Source organism: Dipodomys spectabilis, unplaced genomic scaffold (genome assembly GCF_019054845.1).
Source record: "Dipodomys spectabilis isolate Male_0828 unplaced genomic scaffold, ASM1905484v1 ptg000264l, whole genome shotgun sequence".
NCBI lineage: Eukaryota > Metazoa > Chordata > Mammalia > Rodentia > Heteromyidae > Dipodomys > Dipodomys spectabilis.
In genome coordinates this window covers 4406953-4430774 of record NW_024870941.1, presented here as the reverse complement: position 1 = coordinate 4430774, position 23822 = coordinate 4406953, and the positions used below count along the sequence as shown (strand labels likewise).

Genomic DNA, 23822 nt, shown 5'->3' with positions numbered 1-23822 from the left:
CATTCTAACTGGGGTGAGGTGGTATCTCAATGTTGTTTTGATTTGCATTTCTTTTATGGCTAGAGAGGTTGAACATTTCTTCATGTGTCTATTGGCCATCCTTCTTTCCTCTTCAGAGAAATTTCTCTTTAAGTCTTTAGCCTACTTATTTATTGGGCAGTTGTTTCTTTGAAGATTTGTTGTTGGTGGATTTAATTTTTTGAGTTCCAGGTATATTTTAGATACAAGACCCTTGTCCGATGTATGGCTAGTGAAGATCTTTTCTCACTCCATGGCTTTCTATTGATCTTGCTAGCTATGTCCTTTACCATGCAGAAGCTCTGCAATTTCATGCAATCCCATTTGTCCATCCTTTCTTTGATTTGTTGTGTTTCTGGGTCTCTATTAAGGAAATTTCGACCTGTGCCAAGGAGACCTAGGGTTTCTCCTATTCCATCCTGTAATGTTTTCAGAGTGTCTGCTTTGACTCTGAGGTCTTTGGTCCATTTGGAGTTGATTCTGGTGCAGGGTGATATATAAGGATCTAGCTTTAGTTTTCTACAAGTAGTTAACCAATTTTGCCAGCATCATTTACTGAAGAGGCTGTCTTCCATTCTATTTTTTTTAGCTCCCTTATCGAAGATTAGATGGCTATAGGTCTGCAGGTTCATTTCTAGGTTTTCAATTCTATTCCATTGGTCCTGAGGTCTGTTCTTATGCCAATACCAAGCTGTTTTGATTACTATGGCTTTATAGTAGAGTTTGAAATTTGGTATTGCTATTCCTCCAGCACTGTTCTTTCCGTTGAGGAGTGTTTTTGCTATTCGGGGTCTTTTATTGTTCCATATGAATTTTTGGATTGCCTCTTCTATTTCCTCGAAGAATGAGATTGGAATATTGATAGGTATCGCATTGAATTTGTAGATAGCCTTGGGAAGTATTGCCATTTTCATGATGTTGATCTTTCCAATCCAAGAGCATGGGAGTTTTTGCCACTTTCTAAGTTCTGTTTTGATTTCCTTTTGCAGGTTTTTAAAGTTTTCATCATAGAGGTCCTTCACTTCTTTGGTTAAGTTAATTCCTAGGTATTTTATTTTTTGTGGGGCTATTATGAATGGAGTTGTTTTCCTAATTTCAGCCACACTTTTCTCATTGTTGGCATACAGAAAAGCCACTGATATTTGAAGGTGAATTTTATACCCTGCTACTTTGCCAAAGTTTTGAATCAGCTTGAGTAATTTGGGAGTGGAGTCCATGGGATTCTTTAAATACAAGATCATGTCATCTGCAAAGAGGGAGAGTTTTATTTCTTCTTTCCCTATTTGGATCCCCTTTATGTTTGCATCTTTTCTTCTTGCTGTAGCTAGGCATTCTAATACTAGATAGAAGAGAAGTGGAGAGAGTAGACATCCTTGTCTCGATTCAGCCTAGTATTTTCTATCTCTGAAGGCTGCTGTTGACCTTCTTGGCTAGCTACAGGGGTCTCTCACTCACAAGGAAGGTGTCAGGGAAATGAACTAAGATCTTTGTGCACTCACACTCCATCACGCTTGCACGCCATCTGAAGGAATGTTGAGTGAGCAGTCCCCTGTTCTGCCCCATGTCCTGCTTGGAGGACTGCATGAATCCTTCCTGTGCTGCCTTAGTGAATGTCTGCAGGACAAGCACAGCTTGCTAAGTGCAGGAGTGGGCTGTATCAGCCTTGTACCAGAAGATGCCATCCTTACTTCTCATCAGCACTCACGCTTTCTTAGAAGTTTAAAGTTCAGTTCCTATCTTTCCCTCACTGGTACTTGTCATTCTTGTAATTGAGACACTTGTAAAGGTAAAAGAAGGAGCTGCTGTTGCTTCTGGAGCTACAGGCTTGTCCTCTGCCTGCCAGGCATTAGGGTTTTATCTGCAAGTTGAAAGAGCTTTTACATTGTTGGGAATAAACAAGTAATGAGGCTGGCTGTGTGTGAGGTTGGGGAGACTGTCCTCTGAGGCTGATGAGCAAGTCTGGGCTAGGAAAGGGGGCAGAGGAAATACCCAGCAGAGTTCATACCAAAACCAAAGTGAAGCCCTTGATTTTATGTCAGGATGTTGCATTAATAAACATTTCCCATGAACCAGGAGAGTTGTATTGCTGTTATGGTGAGAGCATACTATATGAAAACAAGTTGTGGTATTCAAGAGTTTACATGATACTTGCCTACAATCTGTTTCTGTTTTGTTTTGTTTTTTTTTGGGTCTGGTCATGTGGCCTGAACTCTGGGCCGGGGCACTGTCCCTCAGATCTTCAGCTTAAGGCTAGCACTCTACTTGAGCCGCAGTGTGCACTTCCGGCTCTTTTCTTTTTGCCTAGGTGGTGCTGAGGAATCGAACCCAGGGCCTCAGGCATACAAGGCAAGCACTCTACCACTGAGCCACCTTCCCAGCCCTACAACCTGTTTCTGTAGTGAAGGCCAGGGTACCCTGGGAAACTGAAAAGTCTGCTGTTGCTCCTGAGGGTGCATACTTGTGGTCAAATGCAGGGGTTTTCTCCACGTATTTTATATCGAGTTCTGGGCAAGGAAAGTTACTGGGGAATTTTTGGTAAAAGCTTTACTGAAGTATAATTCGTGTACTATACAATTTGTTCATTAAAGTATAAAAATGTAGTGGCATTTCGAGTAACAATAGTCACTCACTATCACACAATTAGCTTAGAGTATTTTTGTTATTTCCTAAAGGAATCCATTTCCACTATTTATCATCCCTTACCTCTCCTCCTCCCACATTCCCAGGACAACCACTAGCCTGGCTTTGTCTGTTCTGGACATTTCATATGAAGGGAATCAGAAACAACATGTAGTACAATCTTTCATGACTGGGTTATTTAGTTCATCTGTGGTGTATCATGTATTAATACTTGATTCCTGTTTTTTTTTTTTGTTGTTGTTGTTGGTCATGGGGCCTGAACTCTGGGCCTGGGCACTGTCCCTTAGCTCTTCAGCTCAAAGCTAACACTCTTCCACTTGAACCACAGCACCAGTTCCGGCTTTTTCTGCATATGTGGTGCTGAGGAATTGAACCCAGGGCCTCATGCATGCAAGGCAAGCAGTCTACCACTGAGCCACCTTCCCAGCCCCTTGATTCCCTTTTAGAAGTGGGAATGATTCTTCTTACAGATATAGCTCTTTTGCTTCTCCAACCATGAGTATTTGGTCATTATTTGAAGGTGCATTTTTAGTGGCAGTCACTAAGATGGAACTCCCAATGACAAAGTGGCCTAAATCCACAGGATTTGAGCTAATGCTTTGTGAAGTCATTTAAGCAACACATACAAGGTAACCTTTTATTAAAGCCTTTTCATGATTTGGAAGCAGCTGAGAAGAAACTGCATGAGTTCTTCTCTGAGAAGAAACTGCATGAGTTCTCTGCCATTCTCTTCCCATCCTCCATGGTTTCGGTGCCCGCTTCGCTGCCCTCACAACTGTGCTGATGCTCACACCGATCTATCCTCGCTGCCACGGGGGAGATAAAGCTGGGGCTTTGAGGGATGGATAGAGCTCTTGCTCCAGCACCTCATCCTTGTGTCAAGTGTGCCATCTTTCCTGCTTTCTCCGGTGGCTGGCGAGCTCAGTGAGTGGTGTGAATGTCGCCACTGGGCTTGTGGTGGATGAGTGCCCAGTGGCTGACTGGCTGGCCCTGAGGGTGAGCCGGGGGTGGGGGTCATCGCAGGGCCTACCTAAGTGGGGGCGTGGTGCTCTTCTGACTGAGAAGAGCATGGAGTTGGGGGTGAGTCTTTGCTCCCTCAGGGGACTTGGTTTCCTTGCCTGTGATTCAGGCCGTGGCCGCCCGGTCCGTTGTCATTGGACTGGTCTTCACATTTGTTTGTACCTTTACTGCTTTTACAACAGAGTGCCATGCAGCGCAAAAACTAAGGACAGTTGCACAGAAGTGCTTTGCCTGCCTGAGCCTACAGGTCCATCTGGTTGTGTTAGGATGCTGGGCTGGCATAAAGTAGCACGGTGACAGTTTCCGTGCCTTTGGTGGCTGTTTCTTGGCTAAGGATGTGGTTAGTGATTGGAAGGAGCAGGTATGTGCAGTGCACTCACGGACTTCTGCTGCTGCCTCCTCTGTCCAGCTCACTCCGCGGTGTAGGCTGATGAGGAGGCCCACTCCCCCCGGCAGCCATGGATTGGCCCAGGAGCCCCTTTACCAAAACCCAAGGATGTACATGAGACCCCAGCCTTCTCCCATATCCTTTAACTCATCTCTACAGTACTCACAATGGGCAGATAAAGCATGATAAGTAATGGGATCAGAATGGAAATAGTTGGTATGCTGTATGAATACTTTCAGTATTCATAGCTTTCTTCTTATTTGAGCTGTTTGGTTGAATGCACAGTTTTAGACCAATTTCTTTCCTTTTACCATTGTGCAAGATTTGTGAAGAGGAGACTTTTAGTAGAATTAGAGTGAAACCTAGGTCTGATACTAGACCAGCTGTTGTGATTTTGAGCGATGTTCTCAACCTCCTTGAGCCTACCTGTCAGGGTGGTGAGGGTTAAATTCAGAAATAGGTGCAGAGCACCCGGTCAGCATTCCCCCTAAGATGAAATCTGTGCGTTGTGATGCATTAGAGGCTGGTGAACCCTGAGGAGCCATCTTGAAATGGGCCAGAATGAAGTAGAATGTGTTGGCAGCAGTTACCCACACCAAAGGTAAGTCTCGGTTTCTGAAGCCTTTGCTCTTTGCCTCAGCGTGGGTCAGCACAGGTCAGTGTGCACCAGAGAGGCTGGTGTTGTCAGGGAGGTAACTTCCCGGAGCTCTGGTTGCATAAACCTGAAAGCCATTTGCCTAAGTAATGGAATTGGTGACCTCCGAACTCCAGTCCCACAGGAGAGCCATTACTGGAGTGCCAGTGTGATGCTCGGGCTCCCACCCCGTCATTTTGCCGTGACTCAAGGAACTTCCTGTTGCCCTGACCCTCGAGGTATTCCTTTACTGCTAAGGGAAGTGTCAAAGGAGCGGCCCAAGCCTGGGGATCCGTGTGGCTAGAAGACTCAGACAGGTGGCTCCCATTCTGGTCCCCTGTCCTGGAAGTGGGGATGCCTGGCCAGGGTTGCTGTAAGTGACGCAGGGAGGAGCCTGACCACAGTGGCTGCTATGGCTTGTCCTTCTTTCCTTCCACCTCTGTTCCTTGGAGGACAGGCTTAGTACTGACGATAATGCTGGTGCTTTCAGCCAGGGTCTGATTTCTCACTAAATATTCACAGAACTTGCCTTAGATCTTTGAGAAGCATGCAGTCTTTTCTTTTGTTTTTCTGCCCATATAGGTAGACAGACTGGAAAAAGTAAAAAAGGAAACTTACATATACTTGCTAGAAATAAACTACAGTAGTATACAGTCAACAAAGCACAGAGAAAGTAGAGAAAGCTCTCTTCTATATCATTCTGAAAATAAATGGTACACCTGGTCCATATGCCTTTTTTTTTAAAAAAAAAAAAAAACCAACAACTCAGGACCTGTATGTAATTTCTTAGCTTTTATGTTCAATGCTAGCACTTGACCCACAGCTTAATTTCCAGTTTTTTTGGTGGTTAATTGGAGACAGAGAGTCCCACAGACTTTCCTGAATGGGCTAGCTCTGAACCATGATCCTCAGGTCTCTGCCTCCTGAATAGCTAGGATTGCAGGTGTGAACTGCCAGTGTCTGGCTTACAGGAAAATGTAGCTTAACACTTTCATTAAGTGGACCTAACATTCGACTTTCCAAGAACTAAATAGGTCTTTTTCTTTTCTGTTTTCCATGTGGCCATTTGGGTATCTTATCCATGGTGTAGCAGCCCCCTGACTCCCAGAATTTTCTTTGTACAGAACAGACTCTTAGAAGCAATGGGATTTGGTATCAATAGGGCAGGGCCTGGTGAAGCAGAGCTGTGTTTGGAGGACACAGAGGCCATCCACTGCAGTCCTCGCTTGTGTATGTTCCTGCTCTTTCTTTATTCACCATTTCAGCCTCCCCTTTCTTGTGGCCGCCACCTCCGTCGCCTCCCTCCCCGCCCATGCTGGTGCTCTTGGTGCATGGCACAGCTCCTTCTTGATGAGCTCTTGAGTGCCCAGGTTCTCCGACCTCCACTTAGCACAGTGTCAGCACCTCACAGAGGCCTTGGTAACATTTGAGGAATGAGTGAGTAGAGTCACACAGGGAGGCAGGCACCGCACTGGCCTTTATTCCTGAGAAGTCATTCCGAGAGGAATCGCCACCTTCCTTGTGGCAAGCTTGATATATGTACTTCAGTGCTTTTGGGGGCCAGGGGACCTGCTGCTGGGGTACCACCAACCAGGGGAGGTCACTCAGAAACTCAGGAACTCAGAAAGAGGCTGGTCCTGCGCTGCATAGTATGGCCGTGGCCTTGTGTGGCCGTGGCCTTCTGTCAACAGGTCTTTATTACTTTGAAGGCATCCTTTTTTTAATTTTGTGGTCCTGGGGCCTGAACTCTGGGCCTGGGCGCTGTCCCTCAGCTCTTCAGCTCAAAACTAGCGTTCTACCACTTGAGCCACAGCACCACTTCTGGCTTTTTCTGCTTATATGGTACTGAGGAATCAAATCCAGGGCCACATGCATGCAAGGCAAGTGCTCCACCACTGAGCCACCTTCCCAGCCCCTTTGAAGGCATCTTTATTTACAAACAGATGGAGAGGGCTGAGCTCTTCCCATCCTAACAGCTACTGTCTCTGGTGCTCCCCGCCTTTGCTGGGAGCTCTTTTAACTGTGGGCCTTTTTAAGTGTTTGGGTTTCATGTCTGGCTAGGCATTGAGGTTTGGAAAAAGAAGTAAATGAGCCTTAAGAGTCTGCTCTTCTCCCAGCCCCTTTTACCACTGCCTTCGTCCTTCGGACTGTCTTCAAAGGCATCAAGAATCAGGGCCCTGATAAGCTCTAAGATAAATTGCTTTCAGACTATCAGGGATTAAAAGAAGAGAAATCAAATAGCTAGGGCTCAGGGGAGATCCACGTAAACTCCTTCAAAGCCTTTCAGAACATCTCCATCAACTCTGATGACAAGGCAGCCGGGTGGGGCCTCTTCCTCCGGAGGCTGGTGGGGCTCTGAGTGTCTTTCCAAAATAGCATTGCTTATGAGGTCAAGGGAAATGGAGGGCAGGGACAGGAGCACACGAAGAAACCCCAAGCCTGCGATGCCACCTAGGGGACGTGTGTGGAACTGTCCGACCAGAGAGCTTGACTGTTCCTAATGCTGCCTGGATTTATCATCCATCATCGTGGGAATTTCTTGGTGCTGGGAGTTGGGTGGGGAAGAAATCCAGCTTGTTTACTTGTTCTGAGGGACTTTCATTTGTCAGTATAAAGTGCCCTTCTCCTAGGTGTGTGCTGGGAACACAAGCCTCAAGTGTTTTACAACAGCAACCCACAAAGGAATTTTGGAGTGGCTCATTTGGATCCCCCCAGAGAGCCCTGGGGTGTGTTAGCCCATGAGAAGGTGCGCAGCACAGGCTGAGTTGGGCAGTGACAAAGGTAAAACCAGGCAGCCGTCTTTGTGGTGTACCAAGCCCTCACGCTGGGCTGTAGGCCAGGCTCCTTTCTGAGCACCCAGTGTGCTCTCTTTTCTTTCTTCTCTGTGACCCTGTGAAGCAGTTTAGTGTTCTTATTGCCACTTAACAGATGATAAAAACAGGGAACTGAGAAGTTAAATCACAGCAATTAAGTGGTGAAACCAGGAGTTAGTGCTGCGGCTTGGAGGCCTTGGGTGTGCATTGATGCTCACCGCCTCACAGTGTGCCCAAAGCTGGGCTTGGACATCCGGCTCCCTGTGCTGGCAGGAGCCGGAGCCCGTTCCTAACAGAGTATGGGACAGAAAGCACCTGCCCTCAGGAAGTTCCTCACGAAGTGGCTGCCACTGTTCGGTTGTTATTTAGAGGCGTGGAGGGCGGTTCTGTGGTCTGAAGACTGTTGCTGGGAATTAATTCTCCTTCCTCCAAGTCTGTGAGCATGGATGACGCCACCCAGAATCCCCCACCTCAGCATTTTCCAGCAGTCATGGCCCCTGTAGCTTTGCCTTGGTGTCTTGTTCATCTGGGTGCACAGATCCTTCCCAACAGAGTTGGGCTTTCTGCGAGATGGGTTTGAGAAGTGCATCCACTGCCACACACTAGCTATGTAAGACACATTTGTCCTCTCTCAGTCTTGGAGACCACAAGTCTGCACTTGGGTGTCAGCAGAACTGCTTTCCTCTGAGGACTGGGAGGTGGGATAGCTCTGGCCTCCCTAGTTTCTGATGACTTGCTGGTGGTCTTTGGTGTTTCTTAGCTATAATATAATGACATTCCAGCTTCTATCTTTTATGTTGTCCTGAAATTCTTGCTCTATGTGTGTGTGTGTGTGTGTGTGTGTGTGTGTGTGTGTGCGTGCGCACGTGCGTGCAAATTTTCCCTTCATTTATAAGGAGACTAGTCATGTTGTGCTAGTCTGCCCCAGTAACTTCGTTTTACCTGGGTTGCTTCTGTGGAGGTCTCTGAGGTAGTGGAGGGTAGGATTCCAGCGTATGGGTATTGTGAGGACACAGTTCCACACATGGCACACATTTCCCACCCCCTGTGGGGAGAACTAGTATGACATAGATTGGGAGTGTGCTCTGGCATGAAATGGGGTGGGCAAAAGCCAGGGCTTGGTGATCTGCGGAGCTGCTTCCTAGATGAGGATGTGCTCTGTAGCGACCAAGTTGACCCTGCCAGCAGATGTAGAGCTTCCTCCTCTCCACAGCCTTGGGGTCCTGGTTTGGGGGAGAGGCAAGAGACAGCCTGAGTGAATATCTGAGCCTCCACTTCCAACACTTGCCCTTCCCCTCAGACTTTGGGTCCTTCCCCTTGGGCCTCGGCTACTTAATCTGAAACAGGCACATCTTGACTTTTTGAGTGCTTACAAGTCTCTTTATAATAATGAAATCCCATGCGAAGCACACATTCAGTGCTGAGGACATAATGCACTGTCGGGCCTGGGGGCTGCTCCCATCTGTGTGGCGGAAATGTGGCCTTGAGGTTGAGCGCTTCCCTTATCGCTTCCCAATACTGTCTCCTCTCTGTCTGAAATGGAGCCATTCTTCTACTGTTCTGCTCTCCAGGCTGAGCAGGGACTGAGGAGCTGTCTGTCAGTGTTTGGAAGGATGCACTGTGTGTTCGTTTGGTTTGGGTGAGCTCTTGCTGCTGTTAGTGGTTGTGGTGACAGTGTGGGTGGTGATAGTGATGATGATGGTAATGATGGTGATGATCACGGTGGTAATGATAATATTTGTAGTGGTGAGGATGCAGTATTGATGACAGTATAGTTGTAATGAGGGTGGTTATGGCAGTATCGATGGTGGTGATGATGACGTGGTGATGCTGATGACTACATCGTGGTGGTGATGATGGTGGTGGAAGTCACCGTGTTGATTAGCATTGTTAGTATGATAATGATGGTAGTGATGATCATCGTGGCTGTAGTGACTGTGTTGATGGTGATGAGGATGATGATGATGATGATGATGATATAGTGGTAGTAGTAGTTGCTCTTCTATAAAGCCTAGACTTAAACAATACAGTCAATTGACTTTATTTTCTTTCTATTAAGGACAAAAGGAGTTATTCTTGTCCTGTATGTGAAAAGTCTTTTTCAGAAGATCGATTGATAAAGTCACATATCAAGACCAACCATCCTGGTAAGATTATGGGTTTTAGAGAAGATTAATTTTAATGTGCTCATGAATATGACCAAAGTATAGTATATACATGGTGGCCAATCATGATGAAATTACATGTCGTTTAATACATGTTGATAAAATTGCTAATGTTTAGTTTAAAAACCTAGCATTATATATAATTTTTACTATATGAAAATGAAAACAAAAATAAGCAGGGGCGAGGTGTGGTGGTTCATGCCTATGATTGTAGTGATGGTCTATACAGGACTGGAGTCTGTGGCCAGCTCTAGGCAAAAATGTGAAATCTGGAGAATAACTAAAGCAAACATGGATCAAGTGTAGAGCACTTGCCTAGCAAGCATGAGGCCCTGAGTTCAGAGTTCAGTTTACCCCCCCCCCCCCCCCAAAACAACAGCCATAGAAACCAAACAAAGCCACTTCCATTGTTATGGATTCTCTTGGCATCACCACCATACCACCGACACAGTGCGGAATTAACTGTGGTCTCTGTTACCACCTAGGGTCTGTGCATTTAAAATTTCCCAGTTTGATCCAAGAGGATGCTACGGTTTTTTTTGTTTGTGCTGGTCCTGGAACTTGATCTCAGGGCCTGGGTGTTGCCCTTGAGTTTTATTGCTTGAGCCATAGCTTCACTTCTGGCTTTTTGGAAGTTAATTGGAGATAAAGAGTGTCATGGACTTTCCTGCCAAGACTGGCTTTGAACCATGATCCTCAGATATCAGCCTTTTTACTAGCTTGGATTATGTGTGTGAGCCATCAGTGCCCAACTACAGTGTTTTTTTTTTGTTGTTTTTTTTGTTTTTGGTCTGGTCATGGGGCCTGAACTCTGGGCCTGGGCGCTGTCCCTCAGCTCTTCAGCTCAAGGCTAGCGCTCTACCACTTGAGCCACAGTGCCACTTCAGGCTTTTTTTCTTTTTGCTTATGTGGTGCTGGGGAATCGAACCCAGGGCCTCATGCATGCAAGACAAGCATGAACCACCTTCCCAGCCCCCTACAGTGTTTTTTTAAATTGAGATATAAGGATTTTTGCTTAGCAATTATGTCACTTAATTTTCTTATATTCTGTAAGTTTCCCCCTGAGCTCCTCTACCTATTTCTTTTCTTTCTTTCTTTTTTTTTTTTTGTTGGTTGTGGGCCTGAACTCTGGGCCTGGGCGCTGTCCCTCCGCTCTTCAGCTCAAGGTTAGCGCTCTACCACTTGAGCCACAGTGCCACTTCTGGCTTTTTCTGCTTATGTGGTGCTGAAGAATCGAACCCAGGGCCTCATGTATGCAAGGCAAGTACTTTACCACTGAGCCACCTTCCCAGCCCTCCTCTACCTATTTCTAAGGCATTGATTTCTGGGAGAAATGAGATGCTTTTTCTATAGACAGTTTCATATACTAACCCTGACTACTGCTTTGCCATAGCTAGTTAGACATGAAGCTTGTCAGGTTCTACTTTACCTTTCAGGCAGGATTGCTGTCCTGTGACACCTTGAGGCATACCCTGGCTTTCCCCCTTAGTGATGTGGGTGCTGCTACAGGCTTATGTCTAATGGAACAGGGACATTTGCTTCTCTGATTACAACTTGCCTTTTCTTCCAGAGGTTTCCATGAGCACCATTTCTGAGGTGCTTGGGAGGAGGGTCCAGCTGAAAGGGCTGATTGGAAAGAGAGCTATGAAGTGCCCATATTGCGACTTCTATTTCATGAAGAATGGCTCAGATCTTCAGCGTCATATTTGGGCTCATGAAGGTGAGTAGCAGTCCTTCTGCAGGGAGCATGGCTTCGTGTTTGTGCTTGGTTAATTCATTTTGAGAGCAGTGTCTTCTCCTCTCTGTTGTTGGATTTCTTCAGCCTGAAGAGCTGTGTCCATCAGCCAGCAAAGAAGCAGGGAGTGAAATCACTACCTGATTCATGACATTTGCAGGGAGTGGAAGTGAACACTTCGTCTTATCTCTGACTGCAATTGTAATGAAATAAATCACGACACCTTCCTTAGTAGCAAGCAGACACCCTGAGAAGAGGAACACCTGTGTCTCATTCAGGGCAGTGATAGCTCTGAGTACCATGTGGTGCCTTGTGCACAGCCGGCATCGAGGAATTACTGGTATTAGAATGGAGATGAGGCTGGGTACCAGTGGCTCACACCTATAAGCTTAACTACTCCTGAGGCTGAGATCTGAGGGTTGCAGTTCAAAGCCAGCTCAGGCAGGACTATCCATGAGATACTGATCTCCACTTAACCACCAAAAAGCATGAAGTAGAGGTGTGACTCAGTGCTAGAGCTCTAGCCTTAAGTAAAAAAAGCTCAGGGACAATGCCTAGGCTCTGAGATTAAGCTCTAGGACACACACACACACACACACACACACACACACACACGCACACACACGCACATACACGTACACGCACGCACGGAGATGAGGAGGGAGGCATTGCAGAGAAAGAATGTGAGCCATGCTCTGGGGCTACTTGCCTGGAAAGGGAAGTATGAGAAAGCCGCTGCTGGAGCCCTGAGAGGCTGGAAATGAAGATTCTAGTAGAGCAGCCTGCCACCAACTTTGTTTTCTCCCCTAGGTGAGCCTCCTAGAGGGGAAAGAAGCGTGGAGAACCGGGGAAAGCCCTTCTAGATGTTTGCATTGGGCCCCCTACTAGTTAGGAACCTGGGATGTTGCAGGTAGGAGGAGGAGACTATAGAGTGGAAGGAAGGATGAAATGTTTTCTGTATGGAGGTACGAATGACCTGGGGTAGGCCTCAGAAAAGGAATGCACTGGGAGAGACTAACAGTTCAGCAGAGAGAGAAGGCAGATGAGGAAGACACAGCGCCAAGACTGGGCGGTGCTTCCTGGTTGGTCAGCCTGGCTGGGCCCGTGGCGGCTGCCAGGCAGAGTGCGCAGTGCCCTGCCCATCCTATCTAAACCTTCGCGGAGATGCTCATCTCCATTCTCCAGTGTGGATAGTAAGCCTCATGAGGTTTAAGTTATTTGTTAGCTAACGAATAGCGGAGCTAGCTCCTGCCATCTGCTTCTGAAGCCCTTACTTCTCACCTCTCCTCTCCTCTGCTGTATCTCGGGAGGGAGACATTTCCTGGCTGAGGCGGGGCTGAAGGGGCTGAGAGTGGTACAGGTGAGCATGTACCTGAGGTTTCCTTGTCATGGCGCTAAAGGCTTTTCTAGCCGTTGGTCACAGTTTCCTCAGCAAAAAGGAGGGAGAAGCCTCTGGGTGGAGGATGGTTTAGAAAACACTTGCTGGAATCACTGAAGGGTTGGCCAGGGACAGAGATCAAGGGGCTGACCCCAAGGGGAGCCAGAAAAGCCAGAGGCCCTAGAATTGTAAGGCATCTAATGATTAACTCACATGAGAGAGCACAGGACCGGAGTGGGGGAGAGTGGTTCAAATCTGCCTTTGCCAGTTACGAGCTGTGGGATGAAAGAAATATCCCATTCTTCTGACCTTCAGCCTGCTTACCTACATAACGGGCATTTATTACAGGGATCAGTGAGCTAATTTGTAGAAAATCCTCAGTGGGTGGCTTACCCCACAGTAGGGCTGAATACATGGTTGATACTGTTACATTTACGAATGTAAATGGTGCACTAGTATTGCATACTTACCATTTAGGAGAAATTCAATATTAAAAAAATTGAGAATTGTGATATAGAAGTTCCAAAAGCCAAGAGATGCTGCATTTTGTTGACATGTCCTAGTATTGTGTTTTTATAGTTGAGAAATTTTTCTATGATAAAAGAAATGCTGGAGTATACTGTTCATATACTCTCCATCTGTATATCCGCTACCATATATTCTCCATCCATATACTCTCTACCTATATACCCTCTACCTGTGTATATTCTCCACAGTGTACTCTACTATAGATTCTCCATCTGCATAGTCTCCATCCGTATACTCTCTAACTGTATACTCTCCACCTGTCTACTCTCCTCTGGTATACTCTCCACCATATAGTCTCCATCTGCATAGTCTCCATCCGTATACTCTCTGTGTACTCTCCACCTGTCTACTCTCTTCTGGTATACTCTCCACCATATACTATGCAGCCATATACTCTCCATTCATGTACTCTCCATCCTGTGCCTTCCATCTGTATGCTCCACAGTATTTGGCGTTTTATATTTAATCCCTGCACCATTTTTTTCCTTCTCTATTTGCTCTCAAAATAGAACATGGGACAAGAAAAACAGAAATGAAAATAATAGGTGAATAAAAGAGGGAAAAAAAGCATAGAAAACATCAAGAAAGGAGAAAAGACAAATCATGGGTAATGGTATAGGCTTGAACTTGACTCTGCACAGAGAGGTTTATTCATGCACATGGCGTTGTCTGCTCAAAGGACCTGTAACTTGGTTCAGGCTCTTATAATGGTCAAATCATAAGTTGGGACTGATTCACTACTGCTGCTTTAAACACTGGCTCTGGACAGGTAGATAAAGACAAGACTAAAGTAGACAGTGCCTGAGGGCCTTGCTGTGTGGTGGAGGCACATGGGTTTCTGTTGAAGCAAGCATTAGTTCCGGTGCCGAGATGCTTCTATACAGTGTGAGCTGCTGGCCCCCAACAACCAGCGCTGTACAGCACTGTTCATGAACTAAAATCTATTTACATTTAGTCCTAAGTGCCACATCCCATGAGTTTTTGCAAAGGCCCTTGGAGACTTTCCTTTTATTCTTTAGGCTATTCAGATCAACTGTCTTTAGTGACCGTCTGCTTTGCAGATTTCCCGGGGTCTGTACCCTCAAGGAATTCCCAGAGTATGGGAAGAGGCAGAGGTGAACAACTCACTGTGACATACCACGAGCATTCCGGTAGTAGGGAGTTCCAGGACTGAGGAAGATTGATGGGCCCCTGGGGACATCTGTGTGGGAAGCTGTGTCAGAAAGCTGCAGGGTGAGGGTCACTGGTGTCTTATCAGAGGAGCCTGGCATGGGGAGGATGGGGCTTGTGTGGAACACACGAGGGCCCTGCTTTCTTTTTCTAGGTATGGTATGTTCCTTTGGCCTTGCAGACACATGCATGCACGTATGTGTGCAATTATGCATACAGATCTATCCTTTCTTCCCCTGGTAGGTGTGAAGCCTTTTAAGTGTTCTTTGTGTGAGTATGCGACTCGCAGCAAGAGCAACCTCAAGGCTCACATGAATCGTCACAGCACTGAGAAGACCCACCTGTGTGACATGTGTGGCAAGAAATTCAAGTCCAAGGGGACCTTGAAGAGTCACAAGCTCCTTCATACGGCTGATGGTGAGTCCCTCACCCCGGGGCTCTGCTGCGGATGCGCGTGTGTGTTGGCAGCTGCCATTCCAGGCCCCCAGGGAGAGAGCCCCTCTGTGAGGATGGGTGTCCTCACAGGGCAGCTGCGTCCTGGCCTGACTCCCTCCCCTCCGTGCCCAGACACAGCCGCCCCGACTCCAGCAGGTACTGCACAAAGTCTCTTCCGGTGTGTAAGAGTGAGGTGGGGCATGGAGAGGGAGGCCGCGCAGGGAGGGAGTCATCTTCAAGAGGAAGTGTCTGTCCTCTTCCACCCTCCATCCCACCTGCAGCCTGATGATCTTAAGACTGCCCCTGGTCACACCTAGTCTGATTTTTGCAGTAGCTGCTCTTTCTACCCAGGGCACCTTAGAGTTCCTGTGTGCGGTCCCAAACAGGGCTCAGCCTAAAATACAATGTGTGTGTATAGTTTTGACTTTGATGAGGGATAGCTCAATGGATTTCTAAGTTCATATTCCTCGAGAAATGGTGATTGAATTCTTGTATATGACAGTGTGAGGTAGATTTTGGGAACACCAGGTCAGAAAGCACCGATTTCTTTGAGAGGTTTTGATCTAGAATGGAGAACCAGGTAAGCAGGCAGTCATCTGAATATGAGTGTTAAGATGACAGCAAACCCAGGAGACTTGGGAATGAGGGCACAGAGCTAAGAAAGTCCTCCTGCTGTGGACTCCGTATCAGGAAATAGCTCTTCTAGAAAGATATGCAACCTAACCATACAAGACCTAAAGCAATTTTAAGTTTGCTTAGAAGCCCCTATCGTGTGAGGGACTTGTGAACACAGTAATGAAACTAATAAAACTTTATTGACAAATGTACTGTTATTTCAGCATTATTATATCTGACAAGGTGTGTATTAGTATTTGGTTGCAGAACTTAGAGGGGATTGTGATGATTGTCCCTCCCGTTACTATCGCATGTTCTGGGATCATCTTGTGTGCGAGCTGGTCAGGTCCTGGTGAGAATTTGGTTGAGCCTGATGAACTCTGGAAAGGCTGGATGCTTGGCTGAGATTCATCAGAATTGTGGATTTAAGGGCTTGCTGGAGGCTGAAAAAGAACCAGAGTCATACCTGTTAAAATTTAGTGCTATCTAAGTAAGAAAATCCATAATGAAAATAAAATATCCAGTGACAGTAAAGCAGTCATATGTAAGGAGTGAACCATTAAAGTCATGTGGTTATTTATGAAATCTGTGCCTCCACAAACCACACTGAGTCTTCCAGCTAGAACTGTGTTTATTGGCGTGATCGCATATTTCTCATAGACGTCCTCAGTTGCAAAGTACTGCTGTCCCCAGACACATGGTGGTCTGGAGTGTTCTTTGGGTGGTGGGCATGGGTAGGAGGGTATTCACCGGGACCAGAGATGGTGCTGTGGCCTCAGGTCTACCTCTGTGATGTGGGTTGAGCTCCTGGGAGGCTGTGCACACAGACAGACTCTGGAAGACTGCTGTCACACGTGGAAGGAAAGACTTGTACGAGGTGTGGTGTCCAAATGACATGCTCAGTGTGTCCTGAGTTCTTCAGTAGGACAGGGAGTGCTGATAGACAGGGCTGTGCTGCCATCAGAGCAGCAATGCGGCCTTAGGACAAGGGAATGGCCTCCAAACCTCATGATATATTTAACAGAACAGTGGAAATTTGTACTGGGTCTCTGCATTTTATTCTATTTTTCTGACATTCTGGGGAGCTTTGTTGTGCTGCACGGTGAAAGGATGAGACTTTAATATTTCAGCCTTAGTGCTGTAGGGGACGCAGGATGAGGAGGCTGCTAGCCTGGAGGTGTGAGGCTGGTGTGGTTTGATCCTGGGTGAACTGGAGGTGACTGCTTTCGTGACCGTCGCGTCTTGTCATGTGTGTTCCCCTGCCGACACTTGTCTTCTTGAAGGGTGCTGGTATACTGAGTGTTGAGCCCGAGGTACCTAACCTAGTTCCACTGATCGTGAGCCACCTAGCGTTCATCACCCTACAGGGTTTAGTTTTCTCTTTTCATCTTATAAAAAGCATTTACTTTTACCCCCAGAAACATTTTTTTGTGTGTGTGCCAGTCCTGGGGCTTGAACTCAGGGCCTTGGCACTGTCCTTGAGATGCTTCTTCTCAAGGCTAGCACTCTACCACTTGAGTCACAGTGCCACTTCTGGCTTTTTCTGTTTATGTGGTACTGAGGAATTGAACCCAGGGCTTCATGCATGCTAGGCAAGCACTCTACCACTGAGCCACCTTCCTAGCACCCCCCCCCCCCCCAGTAAAATGTTTAACAGATTTTGAAACAAGCTTACTTACGTTAATTACTAACTTCTACAGTGCATATCACATTTTATCTTACTGATTTAATAGAACTCTTTACATGTTAATAGTTATCATATTTTACAAATACTTCTCCCAAGTTATCTTTCTTACTTAGGGTATGTTTTTTTTCTCTCTCTTTTTTATTGTCAAGGTGATGTACAGAGGGGTTACAGTTAGGGTACTGTTTTATATACAGAAGTGAAATCACTTTGCTCCTTTAAATATGTCTGTATTTTCCATTATCTTTTACCCTCCATGAAGTGTCTGTGATAAAAGAAACCTTCCTCATCTTGGGGAAATTCCTTTACTTTGAAGTTTTATTTCTGGTTTCATGACGTCTCTGGCATTTCCTCTTCTTGAAGCTTCCTTTGGTGTGTCTGTGTGATAGGAACCTTCATTTCCACACGGTTGTCCTCTCCTCCCTCTGATAGAAACGGAGAAAGTGGTCTGAACTTTCAATCCAGTATGCTGTGCTGGGCTTCCCAGGATGTCTGCTCTCATCTGAGAGTTTGGTCTGCCTCAATGATTTTTGTTCTAGTGCATTGTTTCAGAAGGTATTGCTTTAATATTTAGAATTTTATTATTGCACACATGCATGCTGTTTCATTCTGTTTTCTTTTCCATGGATACTTCTGCATTTTCTCATTTAAGTATTATTCCTTTGGGTAAATTCGAAACTGTCCAGTCAAGTTAAGAAAAGCATCTCCACCTCCGTCTACTGGATGGCCTTGAGTACTCTCTGCTGATGTAGGTAATGAGCTCTGGACTCTCCAGGCCTGCGCTTGTACTCATTGCTTAGTTGCCTTGATGGAGGGCTCTGCCTGTCACCGGAGGGCACTTTGCAGTGAGCAGCAAACATTGCTGTGAAGCCTGCCTGACACTCTTTGGCCTCTGGTGTATTTGTCATGTCAGCAGGGTCTCAGGGTGCTTCTGTTGAGAAGCCGTGGGTCGAGCTGGAAAGGCCTGTCTTGAGTCTTGGTGGCCCCTTCCTTGTGGGGTGACTGTGGGAAGATTACTTCTCAGAGCCTCGGTTTTCTGATCAATTGAATGAGGACAGCTGCACCACCTTTCTGGGTGATTTCTGAGCTCTCCCTCCCCTATGAGGTAGAAGAACCCCACAGGGCGCTGAGTTTTCTCCTGCCTTCCCAGTTGTCTCTCCCAGTCACCTGGAAGGCCTCAGGGCACAATCTGTGGGTGCTTTTCTTTCCGTGTGCACATCCTAGTTGAGTTCTCCTCTTGCATGGCTTTTGTACACCGTTAACGTGGGGGGCTTGCACACCGCCGTTCCCAGTCCTGTCTTCTCCAAGCCTCAGCTCTGTCCCCACGACGGCCCACTGCCCGCCTGCCCACAGATGTTTCAAGACCCCTTGAACCTTGTGTTTTCATCGCAAGCTCCTGGCTTTCTTCCCTAGTCCTGGGCTCCTAGATCCAGGGTGTATTGACATAATGACTACTTTTGGCTTTGGGGCCACATAGTTTCTGCCCCCATCTTTCCTTTGCTTTTGCTTTGTAAAAGCCTAGTGGAAATTATCTTGCCCATGTAATTGCAACCCTTCTGTACAGTATTTTCACACACACACACACACACACACACACACACACACACACACACCTATTGGAAACATGTACAAGTCGCTCCTCCTCTCGCTGCCAGCCATGCTTGGCACGTCAGACTCTACTGACTCCTGCTGCACCCCAGCTGGCGCAGTCAGGCTCACAGGTCTGGGTGAGTCTCACCTGTCTGCTGTCACGAGCCGCACACGTGCTTTCTCCACCCGCTCCCTGGCACTGCCCGGCAGCCTTTCCCTGTCCAGGCCAACCATCTCCTGCCTCCGTTCCTTCTTCAGAAATTTAACATAGGCTTATTTGGTCATCTCTTTCTTACTTACACATAAAATAAAAATAAGTAATTTGGTGTTTTTTAATGAAAATGTGTTTCCTTTTGGGGTAACTTTTCCAAATGTTGCTGGCCAAGCAGTCAGTGTCTGAGGTCATTGCTGGTCCCTTCCCAGCACCGTCTCCCGCACTGTTTCCACAGCTGTGGCACCCACTCTGCTGGCTTTGTTGCTGACCCTCTCTGATCCTGTGGGGACAGCATGATCTGGCTATAGACACGCCCCTTTGCATTGACATCTATCATCTTCTGAGGACTGTGGGTGTGTCTCTGCTTCTGGCTGAACCATTTAGGCCACAGGAGGCCATTCTTTTGCACATGCCTAGTGTCCTGCTACCACTCAGCTCTCCTTGCCAGACCCCTTCCATAGATTGCTGGTTTGCAGAGAAACATGGGATCAGAGCTCTCCCTTGAGGGTGAATGTGTGTCACCATTGTCACATGGATACCCTGCTGCTTGCCCTTCATTTTGGTGGACATGGCAGCCATTCACTTGAAAAGCGCAATTAAAAATGTTTAAAGTTGGTCAGTGGTGCTGGGGATTCAACCCAGGGCCCCACATATGCTAAGTAAATATTGTTCCACTAAGATACATCCCAGCCCCTTAGCAGAAAGAATATGACCTGAATATTCCTCAAACTCCCCCCCCCCCCCCCCCAACCTTCATGTAACTTAACTGAAATGATGACGTGAGCATTCAGACCAGCTTCTCACCTGTGTGGTGTGGACCACCTGGGCTGCCGGACTTGGTGTCAGGTCATGCAGATACTCAAGACCTGTTCTGATTTCAGACAGTAAGGTACGAAAACCACGCATCCCAGAACGGATGCAATCAGGATATTCATGCCATTGCCAGCCTACTGCCTTTGGGAGAGGAATTGCCCTCTCGACCCCATTTTACAGATGGAGATTGTGGTTGCTGCCTGTCCTTGGCAGCCCCCTAGTTGCATCTCACTTCTGTTCCCATCCGCTGGGTTCTCTTCTCCACTAGCAGTCAGTACTCACATTCAAACAGAGGCCACGCACACATGCCTGGGCTCAGAGCCCTTTCTTGGCTCTGTGATCATGTCTGAGTCCCAAACTGTGGCTCGACCTGCACAGTCCTCTCAGCCCATCTCCCCTTGTCTCTGCATGTCCTCCAGCTCTCACTCCTGCCAGGGGTGGGAGGCTGGCCCAGCTGAGGTATTCACCCTAGCCCCGTGGCTCACAGTGCCTCCCCCCAACACTTTAGTGAAGATGGCTTTCAGATCATTAATGAAAAATATACGTATCATGCTTTTGGTTTCCACTACTGGGAGAACTCCCCACTGGTTACTCAGTCCTGTTGCTTCCAGCTCTCCTTATATCTGTCTTTTTCCAGAATACTGCATAATTTCCTTGTGTATGATCTTTCTGCAAGCAGGCTGTGTGTGTGTGTGTGTGTGTGTGTGTGTGTGTGTGTGTGTGTGTGTGTGTGTGTGTGTGTGTGTGTGTGTATCTTGGGGCTTGAACTCAGTTCTGGGCACTGTTCTGAGTGCTCAAGGCTAGCACTCTACCACTTTAAGCCACAGCTCCACTTCCAGTTTTCTGGTAGTTAATTGGACATAAGAGTCTCATGGACTTAACTGCCTGGGCTGGCTTTGAACCGTGATCCTCAGAGCTCAGCCTCCTGAGTAGCTAGGATGACAGATGTGAGCCACCAGCACTGGCGAAAGCAAGAGGCATTTTCCACAGATTATGTTTGTTTTGTATCCTTAGCCCCTAGAATAGCATCTGGTGTATAGTAGGTGCTCAGTAAATTTTATTTTAGGAGTTAATAAGTGAAAAATGCATTTTTTAAAAATAAAATGGTTGGGATATAGTAGTACTTAACAGTACCAATTATTTCCTCCCATTTCATATCTGAGATAATTGTGTTAAATCAAATGCTATGAATTAGATATTTTAAAAATATGGCTGAGGAACTCTTTATTAAATGAATCTTCTTGGGGATTTTTTAATGAAATTAAAAGCTATTGAGTAATTATCCTTCCCTTTACCTGCTTGCAGAGCTAATTCTTCAGATTTATTGGCCTATTTAAAGTGATATATCCATGTTTATTGCATTCCTGTTTCCCCAAAGGAGCTCATTATTGTGTCCTAGCAAGGATGGGCTGTTTTGGGTGAAGGTTTCACTTACAAGGCTTTGCAGATAGCGTATGCACCAAGGAACTGGTCTGTAAAGGGCGTCATCAAACACTGCGTGCGTGTCAGCAGTGTGCCAGGACTAGTGGGAAACCAGTGTAACATACTTCCTGCTTGGCGTTGAAGTGGGTCTAGACATGTGGTGTGGCGTGGCGGTTCCCGGTGAGGCTGTGTGTCCTTAGCTTCAGGGTGGGGGGTGTGACTTGTGCAGTGCTTTTCTGTTATGCAATCAGGCCAGGGCTCTCTAATCAGAAAAAGAGCTCTTTGAAGCGCAGTGCTAACTCCTTTGGGCCTCCCTTTCCCCCAGTCCAACCTTGCTTATACTCAGATTCAGAAAAACTTTCCTGGTGAAGTTTTTGAAGGCGAGTCGCCAGCTTTCGAGCACTCTTGTAATGTGTAAATAATTAGACAAGTGGAGAGTTGTCAGTGGGACTTAGGTCTGAGTGGAGGAAATGACTGCCCTCCCTCCTTTGTGACCACACCTTGAAATAGTCTAGGAGATGTGACTGTGAAGGTTTTGTTGGTTTATTTGTTTCATATTTAGCTTCCATTTTTATCCTCTAAAAGCAAAGTCATTCCAGCGTAAAGGAGCCTCATGTATCCTATGGTTAAGAGAAAACAGAACACGGAACCCAAGCCAGCAGCCTGTGTCGCGACAAGGTCTCTCAGCACAGAAGGGAAAAGGCCAAGGGGTGGGGTGGGAGTGGGCTGGCTGGACTTGGCCGGTTTCTGTCCTGGCCTTCATGGTGGTTTGAAGGCCCAGGAGTATCACATGAGAGCTGTACTCGGGGTCTGTATGAAGCTTTTCTGAACCACAAGACCAAAGTCTCTGTAAACAGAGCCTTGTAAGATTACTGGATAGGCAACCTGAACTGAAATAATTTTGAAATAAATCTTAGTTACCAAAAACCTCTCCTAGGTGGAAGGGTCTCATAGATGCAGTATCTGTCAATTTAATCCAGCTTGGTGCCTCTGTTTTTTATCTGATGTTCTCTGTCCCCTCCTGATTCATTTCTCCTTGTATCAAAACTGATGTACTAATTACAGAGAACCCTGAGGCTAAGTTCAGCGTTTAAGGTACAGAGACTTCTTGCACTGTATTTTTATTGCTGCAGCTGTTTTGGCTCTGGTTTGCCATTGCGCCAGTTCCTAGAGCCATGAAGCAAATGGCTTTGCAGAATGCTTGCTGCAGTGTGCCTGTGAGGCCTCCTACGGGATGCTCTCCGCACAGAGGCAGCCTCTGTGCCAGGCTGGGCAGGTAACTTGAGGACTAGGGAGAGCAGCCCTGGACGGGACACTTCCTGCCTGCAAAGCCTGGAGCAAGTGCTTCATCATCCCCACTTGACACAGAGAAGTGTTTGTTTCTAGTGACTTTAGTAACAAATTACCATCAATCTACTGGCTTAGAACAACACAAGCTTATTATGTCACAGTTATGGAGGACAGCAGTCTACAACCTGGCTGTCAGTCGGGCTGCATTTCTTCTGGAGACTTGGGGGCTTCTGTACCCTAGGTCTGTCGGCATCCTTTGGCTTATGAGCCTCTTCTTTCTCCCAGAGAGCCAGCAGCTCCACCTCCTTCAATTCTTCTGACTCTGCTTCATCAGTGGCATTCTCTGATCCCCTTGCCTTCCTCTTGTGATTTCACTGGGTCCACATGGATGCATAATCCATGACCATCTTCCAGAGCAAGAGCCTTACAAGCTTGATCATATCATATCTACAGAATCTTCTGTTCTCTATCTAAAGTAGCATGTGTAGGATTCAAGGATTGAGACTCGGGTATTTTTGTGGCTGATGGGGGCAACTTGGGGTGGTGGGTTCACACTACATGTGAGGGTCCAGGAACTGCTTCCCTAGAGGCTGGGGTTCTTGTATTCTCAACAGCTCTTAGCTACACATTGTGAGGATGGATATTTGCAGTAGTTAATCCACACCATCAAGGGAAGATCCTTTTTCTTCTTGTGTCAGTAGGATGGCACAATACAGTAGAAAATATTCAGGGTATCACTATTGAAAAAGGCTAGAAAAAAAGGTATAAAATCAGTTTTCCAAAAACTGCTGAAAATTTACTTATGCAAAATATCACCTTTCCCAGTAAGCCCAGATAAACAGTCATCAGGCGGCATGCTCACTGTTGTGCCTATAAATATTTTTACTAAATAACAGTTTAGATTTATGGAAATTTCTCCTCTGAGTGTGTTCAGGCCCCTTCAAGTTGGAGGGACGCACACAGTTTGATTTGGCAGTGATTCTTAAGTTAGCAGACATTTCAAAACAAGCTGCCTTAAATCTAGAGGAATTTTCCATCATCATCTCCCTCTCATCTGATGGAATCCAAATGCCAGAAGCCAAAGGTGATGGCTGAGATTCTTCTGTATTGAATTCCTCTTGAGTTCTCTGTGGAGCTCTATTTAAAGTAACTGCTGCAGGGATGGAATCATCAAGCCTGCTAGGGGGTGGTAGGAAATAAGGGAAAGAGCCAGTGCCCTGCATGGCAAGGATTGTCCACAAGGTGGGAACCTCGTAGGTCCTGCAGGTGA

General features: G+C 46.6%; 1 protein-coding gene across 1 annotated transcript in view; it reads left to right on the top strand.

Annotated features, from left to right (window-relative positions):
- Positions 1 to 23822, top strand: part of Zfat (zinc finger and AT-hook domain containing) — a 166065-nt gene that overhangs the window by 78816 nt on the left and 63427 nt on the right. Inside the window, exons 8-10 of the mRNA XM_042700017.1 lie at positions 9573 to 9660; positions 11249 to 11398; positions 14733 to 14906. Of these exons, the coding sequence (XP_042555951.1) occupies positions 9573 to 9660; positions 11249 to 11398; positions 14733 to 14906 (412 nt within the window). The remainder of the gene's footprint in view (positions 1 to 9572; positions 9661 to 11248; positions 11399 to 14732; positions 14907 to 23822) is intronic.